Source organism: Populus nigra, chromosome 4, assembly GCF_951802175.1.
Source record: "Populus nigra chromosome 4, ddPopNigr1.1, whole genome shotgun sequence".
NCBI classification, from domain to species: Eukaryota; Viridiplantae; Streptophyta; class Magnoliopsida; order Malpighiales; family Salicaceae; genus Populus; species Populus nigra.
This window is the reverse complement of record NC_084855.1, coordinates 12,500,257-12,514,686: the sequence shown is the minus strand read 5'-3', so window position 1 is coordinate 12,514,686 and position 14,430 is coordinate 12,500,257. Positions and strand designations below refer to the sequence as shown.

At 30.1% G+C, this 14,430-nt stretch overlaps 1 protein-coding gene across 1 annotated transcript; it reads left to right on the top strand.

Annotated features, from left to right (window-relative positions):
* The first annotated feature begins 11,921 nt into the window (after positions 1–11,921).
* Positions 11,922–13,780, top strand: LOC133692626 (delta(8)-fatty-acid desaturase 2-like). The gene has a single exon (XM_062113703.1). The coding sequence runs from the start codon at positions 12,167–12,169 to the stop codon at positions 13,508–13,510; it is 1,344 nt and encodes a 447-aa protein (XP_061969687.1). The 5' UTR covers positions 11,922–12,166; the 3' UTR covers positions 13,511–13,780.
* The last annotated feature ends 650 nt before the right edge of the window (positions 13,781–14,430 follow it).

Below are 14,430 nucleotides of genomic sequence, written 5' to 3'. Positions count from 1 at the left end.
AGAAAAGAGATGCTAGTGCAGTCCAAACTGGAACACTGTTTGGTAATTGGGTCATATCTGGAGCTGTAGATCTTGAATTTAGGTCCATTTTATATGGATGGAAAGATAAGACATAGGCCTACAACTTTCATGTGGAGCCCAAGATTTAACAAGGCCATTTTCAAGTCCAAATTGTAGCAACAAAGAAGAAGTCTGAATCTGTCCTGCAGCCCATACATTGTTCAGTGTTCTGCCCATATCTCAAGTTGTAGAAGTCCAAATGATCTCAAATTTTTACCCTGGAAATATGAGACAATTTCCTAGAACTTTCATGATTTAAGTTTGTTCAAATTATGATGTTATCAATGACGTTTTTGGCAGACAAGAAGATAAAAATTGTCACCAAGTCAAGATGTGGCCACCCACTCATCAATTAGTCAACAAATCAATAGTTCCGAATTTTGGCCTATAAAAGGAGGCATTTGCCATGCATTGAGGTATCTTGGTGTTCAGATCAAGATCATGCTCTTGCTCTCTCTTTATATTTTGTAATGCTTAAGTTTTGCTTATATTAATTTCTTGCTTATGCTTTTCATTTCCTTTCCTTGTTTATTTATGTTTCTCTCTTTCATTATGTTTAACTAAGTTAATTATGTCAAGGTGAAAAGGGTACACTGATTGTGTAAGAATAAGTATAATATAAACTTAACATGGACCTTAATGTTGGATACTAACATGCTTTATATTTGTTATCTTGTTCACTTTTAATATTTTGCTTGTTAATTGGTTAATCTAGATTTATGTTGTATAACACTTGGTACAACAAATACTTGGCACTTTCATAGCCCATACTATATGGTATAACCGACACCTGAGCTATGAAAGGAACTTGATTTGTTGTTAACATAAGTTATAATCATAAATGCCTGACAACATTTACAAGTATTAGCATTATTCGATTAAGATAACTAATGTAATCATGTTAACAATTTATAATCCAATTGGAACCTTCTTTGTGTGTGGTTTCCAGTTGAGTAATAAAAAGAGTTTATACTATACTTGTTTGAAATACCATTAGTGGATCCTCTAACCTTGACAATTATTTTATCCTTGTTTAATCCTTATATCAATAGCACATCTCAAAGCTCTCTTTAAACTTATTATTATTGCTTTTGTTGTTATTGTTGTTATTATCTATAATTTATACAATTAACCTCCCTGTGGTTCGACCCCGGTCTTGTCGGGTTATTTATTACTTCGACACTTCTGCACTTGGGAGAAGATATCAATCTTTTGGTCGTGTCACTTGTTAATAAAGGACAATAATAAAAAGTTTAGGAAATAAAAACAAAACAAAAACTAGAATAAGTGACTGTTTGGTATTAAAAATGGGGTAGATATTATTTTTTAAAGTGTTTTTTATTTTGTTATGTATTAAAAAATATATTTTTTATTTTTTAAAATTTATTTTTAATACCAACCTATCAAAACAATTTAAAAATAAAAATAAATATTTTAAAGCTAAAACTAAAAAAAATTAAAAACTTTTAAAATTGAGATTAAACCGTGACACCACCTTAAATTGGGTGTTCCTTTTAGTTGTATCTTAGGCTGTTTTATACAGGTATTAGTAATAATTCATCAATTTATCCTGGTGAGATAATAGTTTGGCTTTACCATACTTCTTATCTCTCCTTTACCATCAAAGACTCCAATGTAGTAATCTTTTAAATTTAAATTTAAATTTAAATGAGGTTTATTCTCTCTATGATTTCAGGTTCGAGCCATCAGGTTCGAGCCATGTGGTTATTCATATGATGACCACTGGAAACTTACATGGTCGTTAACTTCAGGACCCGTGGGATTAGTCGAGGTACGCGCAAGCTGGCCTGGACACCCACATTAAACTAAAATAAAATAAAATAAATGAGATAGCAACAAAAATTAATCTAATCTCATGGATGCAAAATTAATGTCCCATTTCCCTCCCAGTTATGCATACAAGTGCTTTGTAAATTTAAGGTTAGAGGGATGATATTATTTTACATATGCTTTCCTTTGATCATCGGAAGCCCAAAAGGAAGGTTGTCATAGAGCGCAACATCTTTTTAATAACAGTAACATCAATAATCGTTTCACCATGAAAGCGCATTTTATTAGAGCAACAGTGAGAATACGAGCAAAGTAGTCAGATTCTCTTCAAAGCCCATTTTATACACCATCAATTACTATTATTATTATTATTATTATTATTATTATTATTATTATTTTAGTCGACTTTATATTTCTTCTTTTTTATCTTTTTTTAAATTTAAACCAAAAATATATAAATTTACCCGGGAGTTATAAAGAATCTTATAATCCTTGCGAAAGACCTGCAGTTGTACACATGTTTTACCCTTGCATTTCCTTGAAACTTTTTCTTTATAGAATCCCAGATTCTCTTCAAAGTCTCCTTATCTTATCCAAGATAGTTTCAAGGATTGAACGATTGATGACTTAAAAGAGATAATTATTTGCTCGTAGGTCTTTCAATCTCTGATCTGCAACTTTTTTTTTTTTCACCCGCGAGATCAGCATCCTTTATTGTAGTAGAAATTCCCCTCTCGACTACATGCCAATATTCTTTGAAGCGAAGAAAATTCTTTATCAGCATGCTCCAATAATCATGGTGCCTAACAAATCGTTAAATTTCTGGTTGAACAAAACTTCCTTTAGTCGTCATCTTTAGCTGTGACTACAAGATTTGAAAAACTTCGGCACAGGTCCGGATGAAGCTAGTTCTTTTTAGGAGAAAAACTTACTTTATTTATAACCATGCAGAAGGTAACAGAAAAATGAATACAATGCAATTCCATATAAACATGTCAGTGCCCTGATTTTCAGGGATTATTAATAACAGAAAGTTAAAATACTAAGTCGACACCTAAACTTTGATAAGAAAATTTGTGTAGGATAGGGATGAAAAAAAAATGATTAAACTGAAAAAAAAAATAATAGAAAAAACCTAACCGTAAAAAAAACTAATTAGAATTTAAAAAAACCAACCGGTTTGGTTCGGTTTTATAAACCTAAAACCGAAAGAAAACAAACTGAACCCAAACCAGAAAAAAACCGAGCCAAAATAAAAAAAATCGGTTTTTGTTCTAAAACTGATTTCAGTTAAATTTTATTGTTTTTAGAAAAAAAACTAATTTTATTATTTTTTTAATAAAAATCAAATCAAATAAAAAATAATTACCTCTTCGTAGCGGCGTTGGAATTGGAGGTGAGATGAGAATCAGGGAAAAGGTCAAGGTCGAGTTCCACAGGGAGTTCGGTACTCATTGGTTAATCATGTTTATTTTCTACCCAGTAGATTGTTTATTCACTTATGCATGTGATTGGAAGAGAGATTTATTGCTTCTTCCTCCGAGGCCGAGCTTTATAATTTGCTCCAATCATCCTGAGTAATTTCTCAGCTACGGTTTTACTACAAGTGAGACTAAAAACCAGACACCTCGACTAATAAAACGACGGCCCCATGGTAATTTTTTTTTAAGAGTAGGCTTTTTATTTTTAATTGAATTAAATGATATGCACTTAATCTTAATTAATACATAAATTACTCTAAAAATATTTTAATTGAATTTTTATAATAATAAAAGTATAAAAATTTGACATAATTACATAGTAATAATAAATATTATATCTTTTACACTCGCTTATTTGAAGAAATCTTACCATGTTAGAATCAAAATTTAAGATGTTTTAGTAAATAGGACTTTCACATCCAAATATATTTGAAGAATTTTCATGCATTTATGTTGGAGATAGAACTTAGAATCATAGTTTTCATATCCAACCCGGTCTAAGTCCCGGGTTCCGGGTTTTAACCGAGTTACCGGTTTTTGACCGGGTCGGCCGGGTCAATTCTTTTTTTTTTTAAATTAAAACGACATCGTTTTAGTAAAAAAAAATCAACAGGTTACAACCGGGTTTTTGATCGAGTCTTACCAGGTCAATCGGGTCACACCATGTTTTTTATTACCCTGTTTTTTTCTTCAACCCGGCCCGGTTCCAGCCCCAAGTCGGTCGAGTCCTGGGTCGACCCGCCAGACCGGGCCGGGTTTCAAAACTATACTTATAATATTAATAAATAAACTAATTGAATGCATTTATATCATCTTTAAGAGAAAAAACTGCAGAGGAAAATCAACTTCATTTTGTCTCTCCTTATTTTCCCCATAGTTTTTAAACTTAGCCCGGCCCAAAACCCGGGTTCGGGGTTTTTACCGGGTCATTGAGTTAATTTTTTTAATGAAAACGACGCCATTTTAGTAAAAAAAATAAAAGTTAATGGGTTGCAATCGGGTTTTGATCGAATCTTGTTGGGTCAACTGGGTCACCCCGAGTTTTTCCTTTCCTTATTTTTTTTTTAAATATAGCCTGGTTCCAGTCCTGAATAAGCTGAGTTTTAGGTCGAACCGCCGGGCTGGTGTCAAACCTATAGTTTTTCATTAGAGTAGAAAGTTGTGAAATTCATTCAAGTTAGTAGGAAAACATTACCGAGATTACGATAAGAGAGGAGGCAACATAAGCCGATGCCAGAACAGAACAAGATAGTTGTCTAATTAATAGCATCCCGTGTACGTTTAAATTAAGGGAATATATAATAATTCAGATAAAATGACAAGGAGTAGGAGGCCTAATGAAGTGAACCATCAGCCACGAAATCGTTAATAACTTAATATAATAAGATTGTAACTGTTCATTACTGGGCTATCTTTTCACTATATAAGAAAATGGAAACTCGACAAACAAACCAGTCAGAACATGTATCAATGATGGCACCGTCACCCAGCTATCTCATTCAAGAGAAAACAATTGTAGCCCCTAAGGCCTCTAGAAGGGTCATTAAAAATATCCCCTACCTACTTTTATCACCCACTTAATGCTGAATATATAGTTTTAAGTTAATTTTTAATATAAAAATAAATATGTTAATATTATAGATGTATTTTAAAATATCATGATTTTTTTCTAATTTATAAACAAAAATATTTACATTGCAAGCATAATCACTAAGAAATATATGATCTCATAAATAATAATAATGAAAAGTTGTTAACATTAGTTAAATACTAAATAAAAAATTTAATTTTCATATTAGAAATAAAAAATAGATGCACATATATTGCTTATCCTTTTTTATTTTCAATATTTTTATTTATTTTATCTTAGCGGCTAAATGTTATTGCTAATAACAAGTAATTTCTATTTTTATAAAAAAGAACTTCATACAAATACAATTAATTCATATAAAATATAAAAAGAAAAATATTCAATACAAATCATACTATACTTTTAAAGTATCTCGCAACTAACAAAATGTAAAAAGATCAATATTTAAATAGAAATAATTAACGAAAAAGACTCAAAATAATAATAAAAAGATCAGGTGCTAATGGATCAAGCCCACGTACCCAACCTTAATGAAAAACCTAGGTACACCCAAGCCTAGAAACCGAGGCTCGCATCTTGGTCACCAAAATTGAAGTTTGTTTTCTAGACCTAAAAATCCAAAATTTAGCTCATTTTTATCCCAAAATATCTTATAAACCTCAAAAATCACTTGACAATCTCAAAACACCCTAAAACCACTCTAAAAAAAATAGAAATCAACTTAATCAAAATAACTCAAACAAGACCGATCTATTTTTTCCACAATGTTTAGAGATGAAACCATCTCCATTGAACTCCTTTCAAGACAAGAAATTCATTGATACAAAGATCCTTCATTTGATGGCTGGAATTTGGCCAACTAAGTATTTTCTCTCTTATTCATTATTTTTCAATGAATTTCTCTATTCTTTCTTAAATTCATGGAATAAGAAATGAACGAAATAAACTTTTGAGCCAAAACTTTGAAGCTAACCATATATTTTCTATGTTTTAAATTGCAAACCTTTGTCTTTAATTTTGTCTCCCTTGTATAATTTAAAACTTTATCTCATAGAATTATACAACAAAAGGATTAAATAGAACATTTTCAAGGAAAATGTTTTTTTAAAAAAGTTATGAAAAGCGAAAATTTTTAAAAGGTTGATTAGGGACAATTCAATATTTTTATCTTTTACATGCACAATGTAAGGATTATATTATTTTTTAAAACAAAAATTGTTAAAAGGTTGACATGGGACCATTCAATTTTCTTACATTTTAAAAGCATAGTGTAAAAACTATATTATCCTTAAAAAAATCTATAAAGCTTGCATTCAAGGGCTTTTATAATATTTTAAAAACTGGTTTTTTAGATATTAGTAAATTAACTGAGGGGCGAGTTGGTGATGTCATGTCCCTTTAAATGATGCATGCGATGTCGTTCCACGTCCAAATGTTGCTTTTCAAGGCAATATTGGATACATGTCGTCGTGATTTTTTTGTCAGTTCTGCTCATGTATATAGTGGAGTATGGTTGATTTCCAATGAGTTTTGTTTTTCTCTTTTTTTTCTCTCTTTTATATATTTACCAAAATATAAAGGTGTCCTTTCATTTATTTGTTGTATTCAATTTGGTTCTTATTCTTTTGACTATTATTTGTTTTTTTTTCTTTAATTTTATCACTCATCATTTGATTTCATTTAATTTTTTTTATATCAAACTTGGACCTTAATTTTTTTTATTGTTGTTTGGTTTTTTCCTTTTCCTAATTGAATTTTATTTTTATTTTATTTCTGAATATTTTATTTCAAATTATTTTTATATCAAATTTAGTCTTTGTTTTATTCAATTTGGTTCTCATTTTTTTTACTTTTATTTGTTTTGTTTTTTTCTTTAATTTCATCACTCATCATTTGGTTTCATTTAATTTTTTACATCAAATTTGATCTTTATTTTTTTCATTGTTGTTAGGTTTTTTTTTTCCTAATTGAATTTTACTTTTTATTTTATTTCTCAATATTTTATTTCAAATTATTTTTATATCAAATTTAGTCTCTTTTTTTATTGTCATTATATATATATATATATAAATATATCTTTTTTTGTATTTTTTTAATTCCATTACTCAACATTTTATTGACTTGGAATTTTGCTATGCTATTTTTTAGAGTTAGTCTTTTATGAGGATGGTTTCAGGCTCATGACTAAGGCCATTGGCTTCGAAAGTTAACACGAGATGATTTTAATATTTTTTAGTTTCTTTTTATTTTTTTTAATTTTTCTCTTTAACATTTGATTTATCGGAGATTGATCTTCGTGTTTTTTTTACGGAGTTATCCCAATCCTGAGCCCAGTGTCACGGGGTTAACAGGTTAACTCGAGTGGACTCAAATATATATATATATATATATATATATATATATATATATATATATATAATTTTATTATTCAACATGTTTAATAATTTAACTTTTTGATTTTATTCAGTTTGTTTTTGAAAAACTTCGTGGTTTTTTTTATATTGTCAATTTTTTTTGTTACTATATTTATTATCATTGTATTTTTTTTGTTTACATTATTTAAATTAGTTGATTTTATTAAACTTATTCAGGTCAATAACCGAAATCTTATTTTCTTACAAAAAAAAAATACTTGCATTACCTTAATATTTTTTTTATATTAAAAAAGTTTTAAGTCAGTCAAGAGCCGCAATACAGTAATAACAATAATAAATATTTAACATGTTGTGTGAGTGTATGTTTGGCTTTAACGGTCATCCTGTCAAGGGTTCGTATTCGATGCTATGATGCTGTGCCCCTCTTGCCTATAGTCGAGGGGTCATGAGCCGTGACTACGTGCATGATTTCTCACATGAACATCAGAGGGTGGAAGGTTTGGAAGCTAAAGAAATAGGATGTTAGAATAAATATAGAAAAAGCATGCGAAGCAAAATTTATTGAAATTAGTTACCCGTTTATTTAATTGGAAGTTGATTAAAAAGGCAGAAAAAAAAGGAAATGGAAAACAGTGCCTGTAAGGAACAACTTTACGTACAGTCAAAGCATTTTTGTTATGATTATATTCGCTGACATTGCCGGCTAGCTGAGCTGTTTTCACTTTTTTTAAGGCACCGTGTGATTTTTCGGTCTAATTTTAAAAACTTTTATTTTTTTAAGATTTAAATGACTTTTTATTATTATTTTGATGTTGTAATATAAAAAATAAATTTTAAAAAATATTATTTTAATATATTTTAAACAAAAAATACTGTAAAAAACAACTTCTATCCCATTTTTAAAATATTAAAATTATGACGTAATATATAACTTATTTAAAAATAAACTAAGAGTGTGACATATTAAATTGACCTGAATCAATTTATAACTTGAGTTAAGAAATTGTAGTAACCCTATAAAATATAACTAAAAAAACTAGAAAGCTCGATTTCAATCAATCAAATATTAAATAATAAAAATAATTAAATATTCAATTTAAAAAAAATAAAAAAGATAATTTCAATATACCTAACAAAAAAATCAAACTCGTAACTTAAATCATGAAAACTAGACCATTATAAAAAAAAATTTCAAAGTTTAGTTATTAAATAACTCATTGTCATAATATGAAATTAAAAAATTCAATTTTAAAAAAATAATGAAAAAACTCGAGCTAATTTGAGTTAAGTTGTTAAATTTATAATATAAATTATGAAACTGGAATAACTTCTTATAAAAAAAGAATCGAGAAGAAAATATTTACCCTTCCATAATTTAAAATTTTTTATTTTTTTTTAATTTTAAGTTTATTTAAATAAAGTTAAACAAAAATTAAAAGACTTTTAAAAAAGAGCTCGGAGTTTGGGCCTAAAGCAATGGCAACACATGCTTTGACCTGCTATGACAGGGATGTCTATTAATTGTTTTTTTTTAATATAAAAGACATAAATGATGCATCCTCTATATTTTTATTTTCGACAACCTAATCAAGGTTAGGGGTTTTCAGCCCCAAAAATATATTTCTTAACTGTTTTTTTTTTTACACTAAAAAACACATACAAAATTATATAAAAATCCACATAAACCTCCGATGACATCTTAAATGGGAGTGCCAAAAGAAGAGCTAAGGAAAAAAAACACTTATTTTTTTTGCTTTTCTTTTTTGATGTTGCAACTTAAATGAGAGAGCCAGATAAAGAGCCAAAATGAATTTTTTGTCAAAGAAAATATTCGTACATACATATCTATCAATTAAACTTTTCTAAAAAAAACCAAAATTATTAATATTAAATATATTAAAATACAAATTAGTTGTTAGTGCATATAAAAAGAAAAAAAAACTACATTTACATTATTTTAAAAGTCATGTCAATAATTTAGCTCTTCTAAATAGTTTTTTTTCCCTTCTAATGGGATGCTCTTGATGCCTCAAAACAACTAAAATATCAATCTAAAAACAAAAAAAAATTACTTCCAAGGTCAAATTTCTTTTTCCAGAAAATCTCAAGGTGAAAAAACATTAACATTAAACTCTTTTCTTTAAATGGAATCCACTGATATAAAAGTTAATTTTTTTCCATGACTAAAATTAATATCAGTGAAAATTTTATCTTTTTATTACCGAAATTCAACCAACCTTTATTTTACCTCTTTTTAGTTGGGAATTGAAAAACTAGGAAAATGAAGTTTTGTTCCAAAATTAGATTTTAAAAATTTAAAAGACTGAAAAGATAAATTGTCAAAGTAGAAGGATGAAAATGAATATTTTTACTTAAACCTTGAAATCAATATCTATTTTACTTGTATTTTTCCCTTTGATTTTTTATTTTTTAATGTTATTCCTGAATAATTTAATTTAAATTAGCTTTAAATTTTTTATTTAAATGAAGAAATTAAAAAAAAAGGGATGAAAATAAAAAAACATAATGAGTTCATAAAGCAGTGAGTGTGTTTATAATGGAGGTGCTACGGGGAAAACACCACACGAATCAGTGTTTTCTAAAATAATAATAATAATAAAATAATAATTGTGGTGTTAAGATTTACCTGTGATGTTCGGATGTTAACAACTCAGGAATTACTAGAAATCAAGGCCAGCCCTTGTGATGATTCCAAACCATCATGGTTTCCCCCCCTGCGCAGTAGGTTCGGGGGTAATCAGTAAGGAGGGAGCCCTCTCCCGACATTCCCGAAGCCTACTCACCCCTATATTGGAGGACTCAACTAGACAGCTAGGTGAAATTGACGTGGGCCTGTTTGTAATTATATTTCAAGTTGTTTTTTTTTTAAATTTTTTTATTAAAATAATACCTTTTATTTTAACAACAATATATCAAAAATATTCAAATTTAAACCGAAACCACACAGCCCTAAACAGGTTTGAACTGGAACACGAGGGTGGTTCATATCTGGCCTATATCGATTTCAAAGGGCAACCCTCCTTAGATATTTTTGGAAGAAACATATAAAAAGATCTTAGTTTGAGGACTCAACTAGGTGAAATAGTCAAATAAATATCTTAATTTAGTATTTGACTCGGCTTCAATGGGAAAATAATACTGGTGGCTTGTATCTGGCGAGACTAGCTCATATCGCTTTTCAAAGGACATCCCTCCTTGGATTTTTTTTGGAAGAAACAAGTAAAAGGATATTACACATTTTTTAGCCTTTTCGATTTATATTTTAAATTCTCTTACATTAGCCATTTAATCACGATCAACCTTATAAACATCATGATGACACGAATGTCATCAATGATTATCCTCTTTTATTTGATTTATACACCAAATTGGATATTAAATCTTTAAAGATTTAGTCAATATATATCAATAATACGGATAAAATTAAATAAATATTTAATATTATGTTATGATGAGCTGGAAAACCACTATTCACTGTGCAAGTGAAACTGCCTCTCATTTACAGAACCTCAAAATTTGGGTTCCTGTTTTTAAAAATATTTTTTATATAAAAATATTTTAAAATAATATATATTTTTTATTTTTTAAAATTTATTTTTAACATGATTATATCAAAATAATTTAAAAATACATAAAAATAATTTAAAGTAATTTTTTTATATAATTTTTAAACCAAACACCCCTACAACAAACAAAGGGTTAAAATCATGGGATAAAATTATTATTATTTTTTCACAAAGAACTACTTTGGGATTTCTTAAAGCCTTCTTTAACCATTCAAAATCGGTTGGGAACGCGATGCAAATCGTATTCTAAAAAAATTTAAAATTGTTTTTTGTTAAAATTTAATATGGTTTATATGTTTTGGATCATTTTGATGTGTTAATGTTAAAAATAATTTTTTAAAATAAAAAAAATATCATTGAAAAAACATCATTGATAATTTTTTAAAAATTATTTAAAAAATAATAACCGCTACCACACTGTTAAACATACTCTAAATATAATAACTTAAATTTCACAAGTTCTACCGGTCATAGCTAAATACTATCACAAAATCCAATTATTTATACAACTAGCAAATTTAAGATTCTTTGTCATTAGACCCTTCAAAATCTCGGAAATTATAAAAATAGATTTGAAAATGAGTAATACTATTTAATTGTCCAGGCTCGGTTTACCAATTTGATTATATTAGATTATTATAGCGCATTTATTATTATTATTTTTTGGTTACAAGAAAAAGATCATCCTTCTGACTGGCCTTCACCTAACAGCGCTTGTATCACTCACTGTCTCTGCCCCTCTCAATTCCCATAACCCACGATTGACGATTTGACGCAGTCACCGCTCCCCAAAATATCGTGGAGATAATAATAAAAAAGAAAACAATTAAATCTACCCTGTAAGGGCGTCCACGTAACATTCTCTCAGCCGTCGATTGCGATTGCCAAACCCGAATTCTTCAAAACTAACGGTTCCTAGATAATTGATTATTCGTGTTTAACAGATTTTTACCTGCTGAGCTAATTAAAGTTACCGTTTCACCGCTAGTTTCGTTGTAAGAAAAGAAAAGAAAAGAAAATCTAAACCTCTCCTCTTTTTGCGCAGAAACTAAAAATAAAACCACCCCTGGAGGCCAGAAAGCTAAGAAGTAAAGAAGAGAGAGGCAGCCCAAAAAAGAGCTAAAACTGAGAGAGAGTGAGAGAGAGAGACCAAATACAGATCGAAATCCCTGTTAATGGGATTGTTTCCCTAAAACGGAAACAGGCATTCTTTGATTTGTTTTGGTTTCTTTTTAGGCATCCATATCAAACTCCCTTTAAGCTTCTTGTTTCCTGAGTTCAATGGAGGGCGACAAAAAGTACATTACAGGCGAAGAGCTTAAGCAACACAACAAGGAAGGAGACTTGTGGATCTCTATCCAGGGAAAGGTTTATAATGTCTCTGATTGGGCTTATGAGCATCCAGGCGGAGATGTTGCTCTCCTGAATCTGGCAGGCCAAGATGTTACTGATGCATTTATTGCCTACCATCCTGGAACAGCATGGCAATATCTTGACAAGTTCTTTACAGGGTATTATCTCAAAGATTTCAAGGTGTCAGAGACGTCCAAGGATTACAGGAGGCTTGCTTCAGAGTTTGCGAAACTGGGTTTGTTTGAAAAGAAAGGACATATTACCATGTATGCCCTCGCATCTATTGCATTGATGTTTTGCGTTGTTCTTTATGGTGTTTTGTGTTGCCAGAGTGTTTGGGCTCATTTAGGATCTGCTTTGGTGTTGGGTTTTCTTTGGATTCAAAGTGCCTATATTGGTCATGATTCGGGGCATTACCAAGTAATGAAGAGTCGTGGTTATAACAAATTTGCTCAATTTGTTGCTGGGAATTCCCTCACAGGCATTAGCATTGCTTGGTGGAAATGGACCCACAATGCACACCATCTTGCCTGCAACAGTCTTGATTATGATCCTGATCTTCAACACATACCAGTCTTTGCGGTAAATTCGACTTTTTTTAATTCGATAAAGTCTTGCTTTTATGGAAGGTACTTGGATTTTGATCCTGTGGCAAGGTTTTTTGTGAGTTACCAGCATTGGACTTTTTATCCAGTAATGTGTGTTGCCAGGGTCAATTTGTATTTACAAACATTCTTGCTATTGTTTTCAAAGAGAAAATTCCCAGATAGAGCTTTGAACATCTTGGGAATTCTCATCTTTTGGACTTGGTTCCCTCTACTTGTGTCTTGTCTCCCTAATTGGCCTGAGAGGGTGATGTTTGTGCTTGCAAGCTTTGCTGTTACCGCAATTCAACACGTTCAATTTTGTTTGAATCATTTTGCGGCCGATGTTTACACTGGACCTCCAAAAGGGAATGATTGGTTTGAGAAACAGACAGGTGGGACTTTGGATATTTCGTGCTCATCTTGGATGGATTGGTTTTACGGTGGTTTGCAGTTTCAGCTTGAGCATCACTTGTTTCCAAGGATGCCAAGATGCCAATTGAGAAGGGTTTCACCGTTGGTACAGGATCTATGCAAGAAGCACAATTTGTCTTACAGGAGTTTGTCCTTCTGGGAAGCCAATGTGTGGACAATCAGGAGACTCAGGAACGTTGCCCAGCAGGCTAGGGATCTGTCCAACCCCGTCCCTAAAAATTTGTTGTGGGAAGCTGTTAATACTCATGGATGAAAGTCTACATTTCTTGAAGGCTTGTCAAGATTCAATAATGATGAAAGTCTACCTTTCTTGAAGGCTTATCATCAGTAATCATTTTATTTTCTTATTTAATTTTGATTTCTCTGGTCTTACTTATTTTGCTTCGTCGTTTAATTTGGAATTTTCTTTTCTTTTTTTTCTCCTGAATTTTGACCTCCATTAACAGAGGTTGTATTTGGTATCGGCGTATTTGATCACGCTTATTATAAAAGTCATTGCAATGGGAATTATTTTTCTTGTTTAGCTGCTGTATAAATTTTACATATTCTTTAATTGGAGGGAAATGCTTTCTCTTCTCTTCTTTCTTTGCCATGATTCTATGATGAAGTGAAAGAATATAACAAAATTGAAATTCTCAATATGATGAATATTTTACAAGCTTAACTCGTTCAAACTGATGCAAACGATATATATATTGTTGAGATTCAATATTTTTTTCCTCTAAATTCAACTGCTTAATGCAAAAATTAAATTAAATTAAACGTGCCCTTAGGTCTATTTATACTACTGCAATCTTGTCTCCGAAAAAAAATGACTGTTAAATTGCTCATAGAATTTCTCTGAAATAAAAATGAGAGCTTCTGCTTCAAAAGAATTTACAAGTAACTGTTCCAAATTTTTTCCAGAGGAACGTGCAAATCATTCATCCAGATTAATTTTGAGAGGCAGATCGGCTAGGTTCATAATTTAACATAGCAGAACAAGAGAGGGATATAGAAGAAACATAATTTCCTTTCAATCTGATATTATTTACTTGCATCTTGTGCAATGCTTCTCCAGATTCTGTCAAAACCAAAATATGGTGGTCACAAATTCTCATCTCCTGTATATTTAATTTGATTTGATTTCTTTGTTTTTACATATTCCGCCTGAAGAAAACTCAACAGGCATAT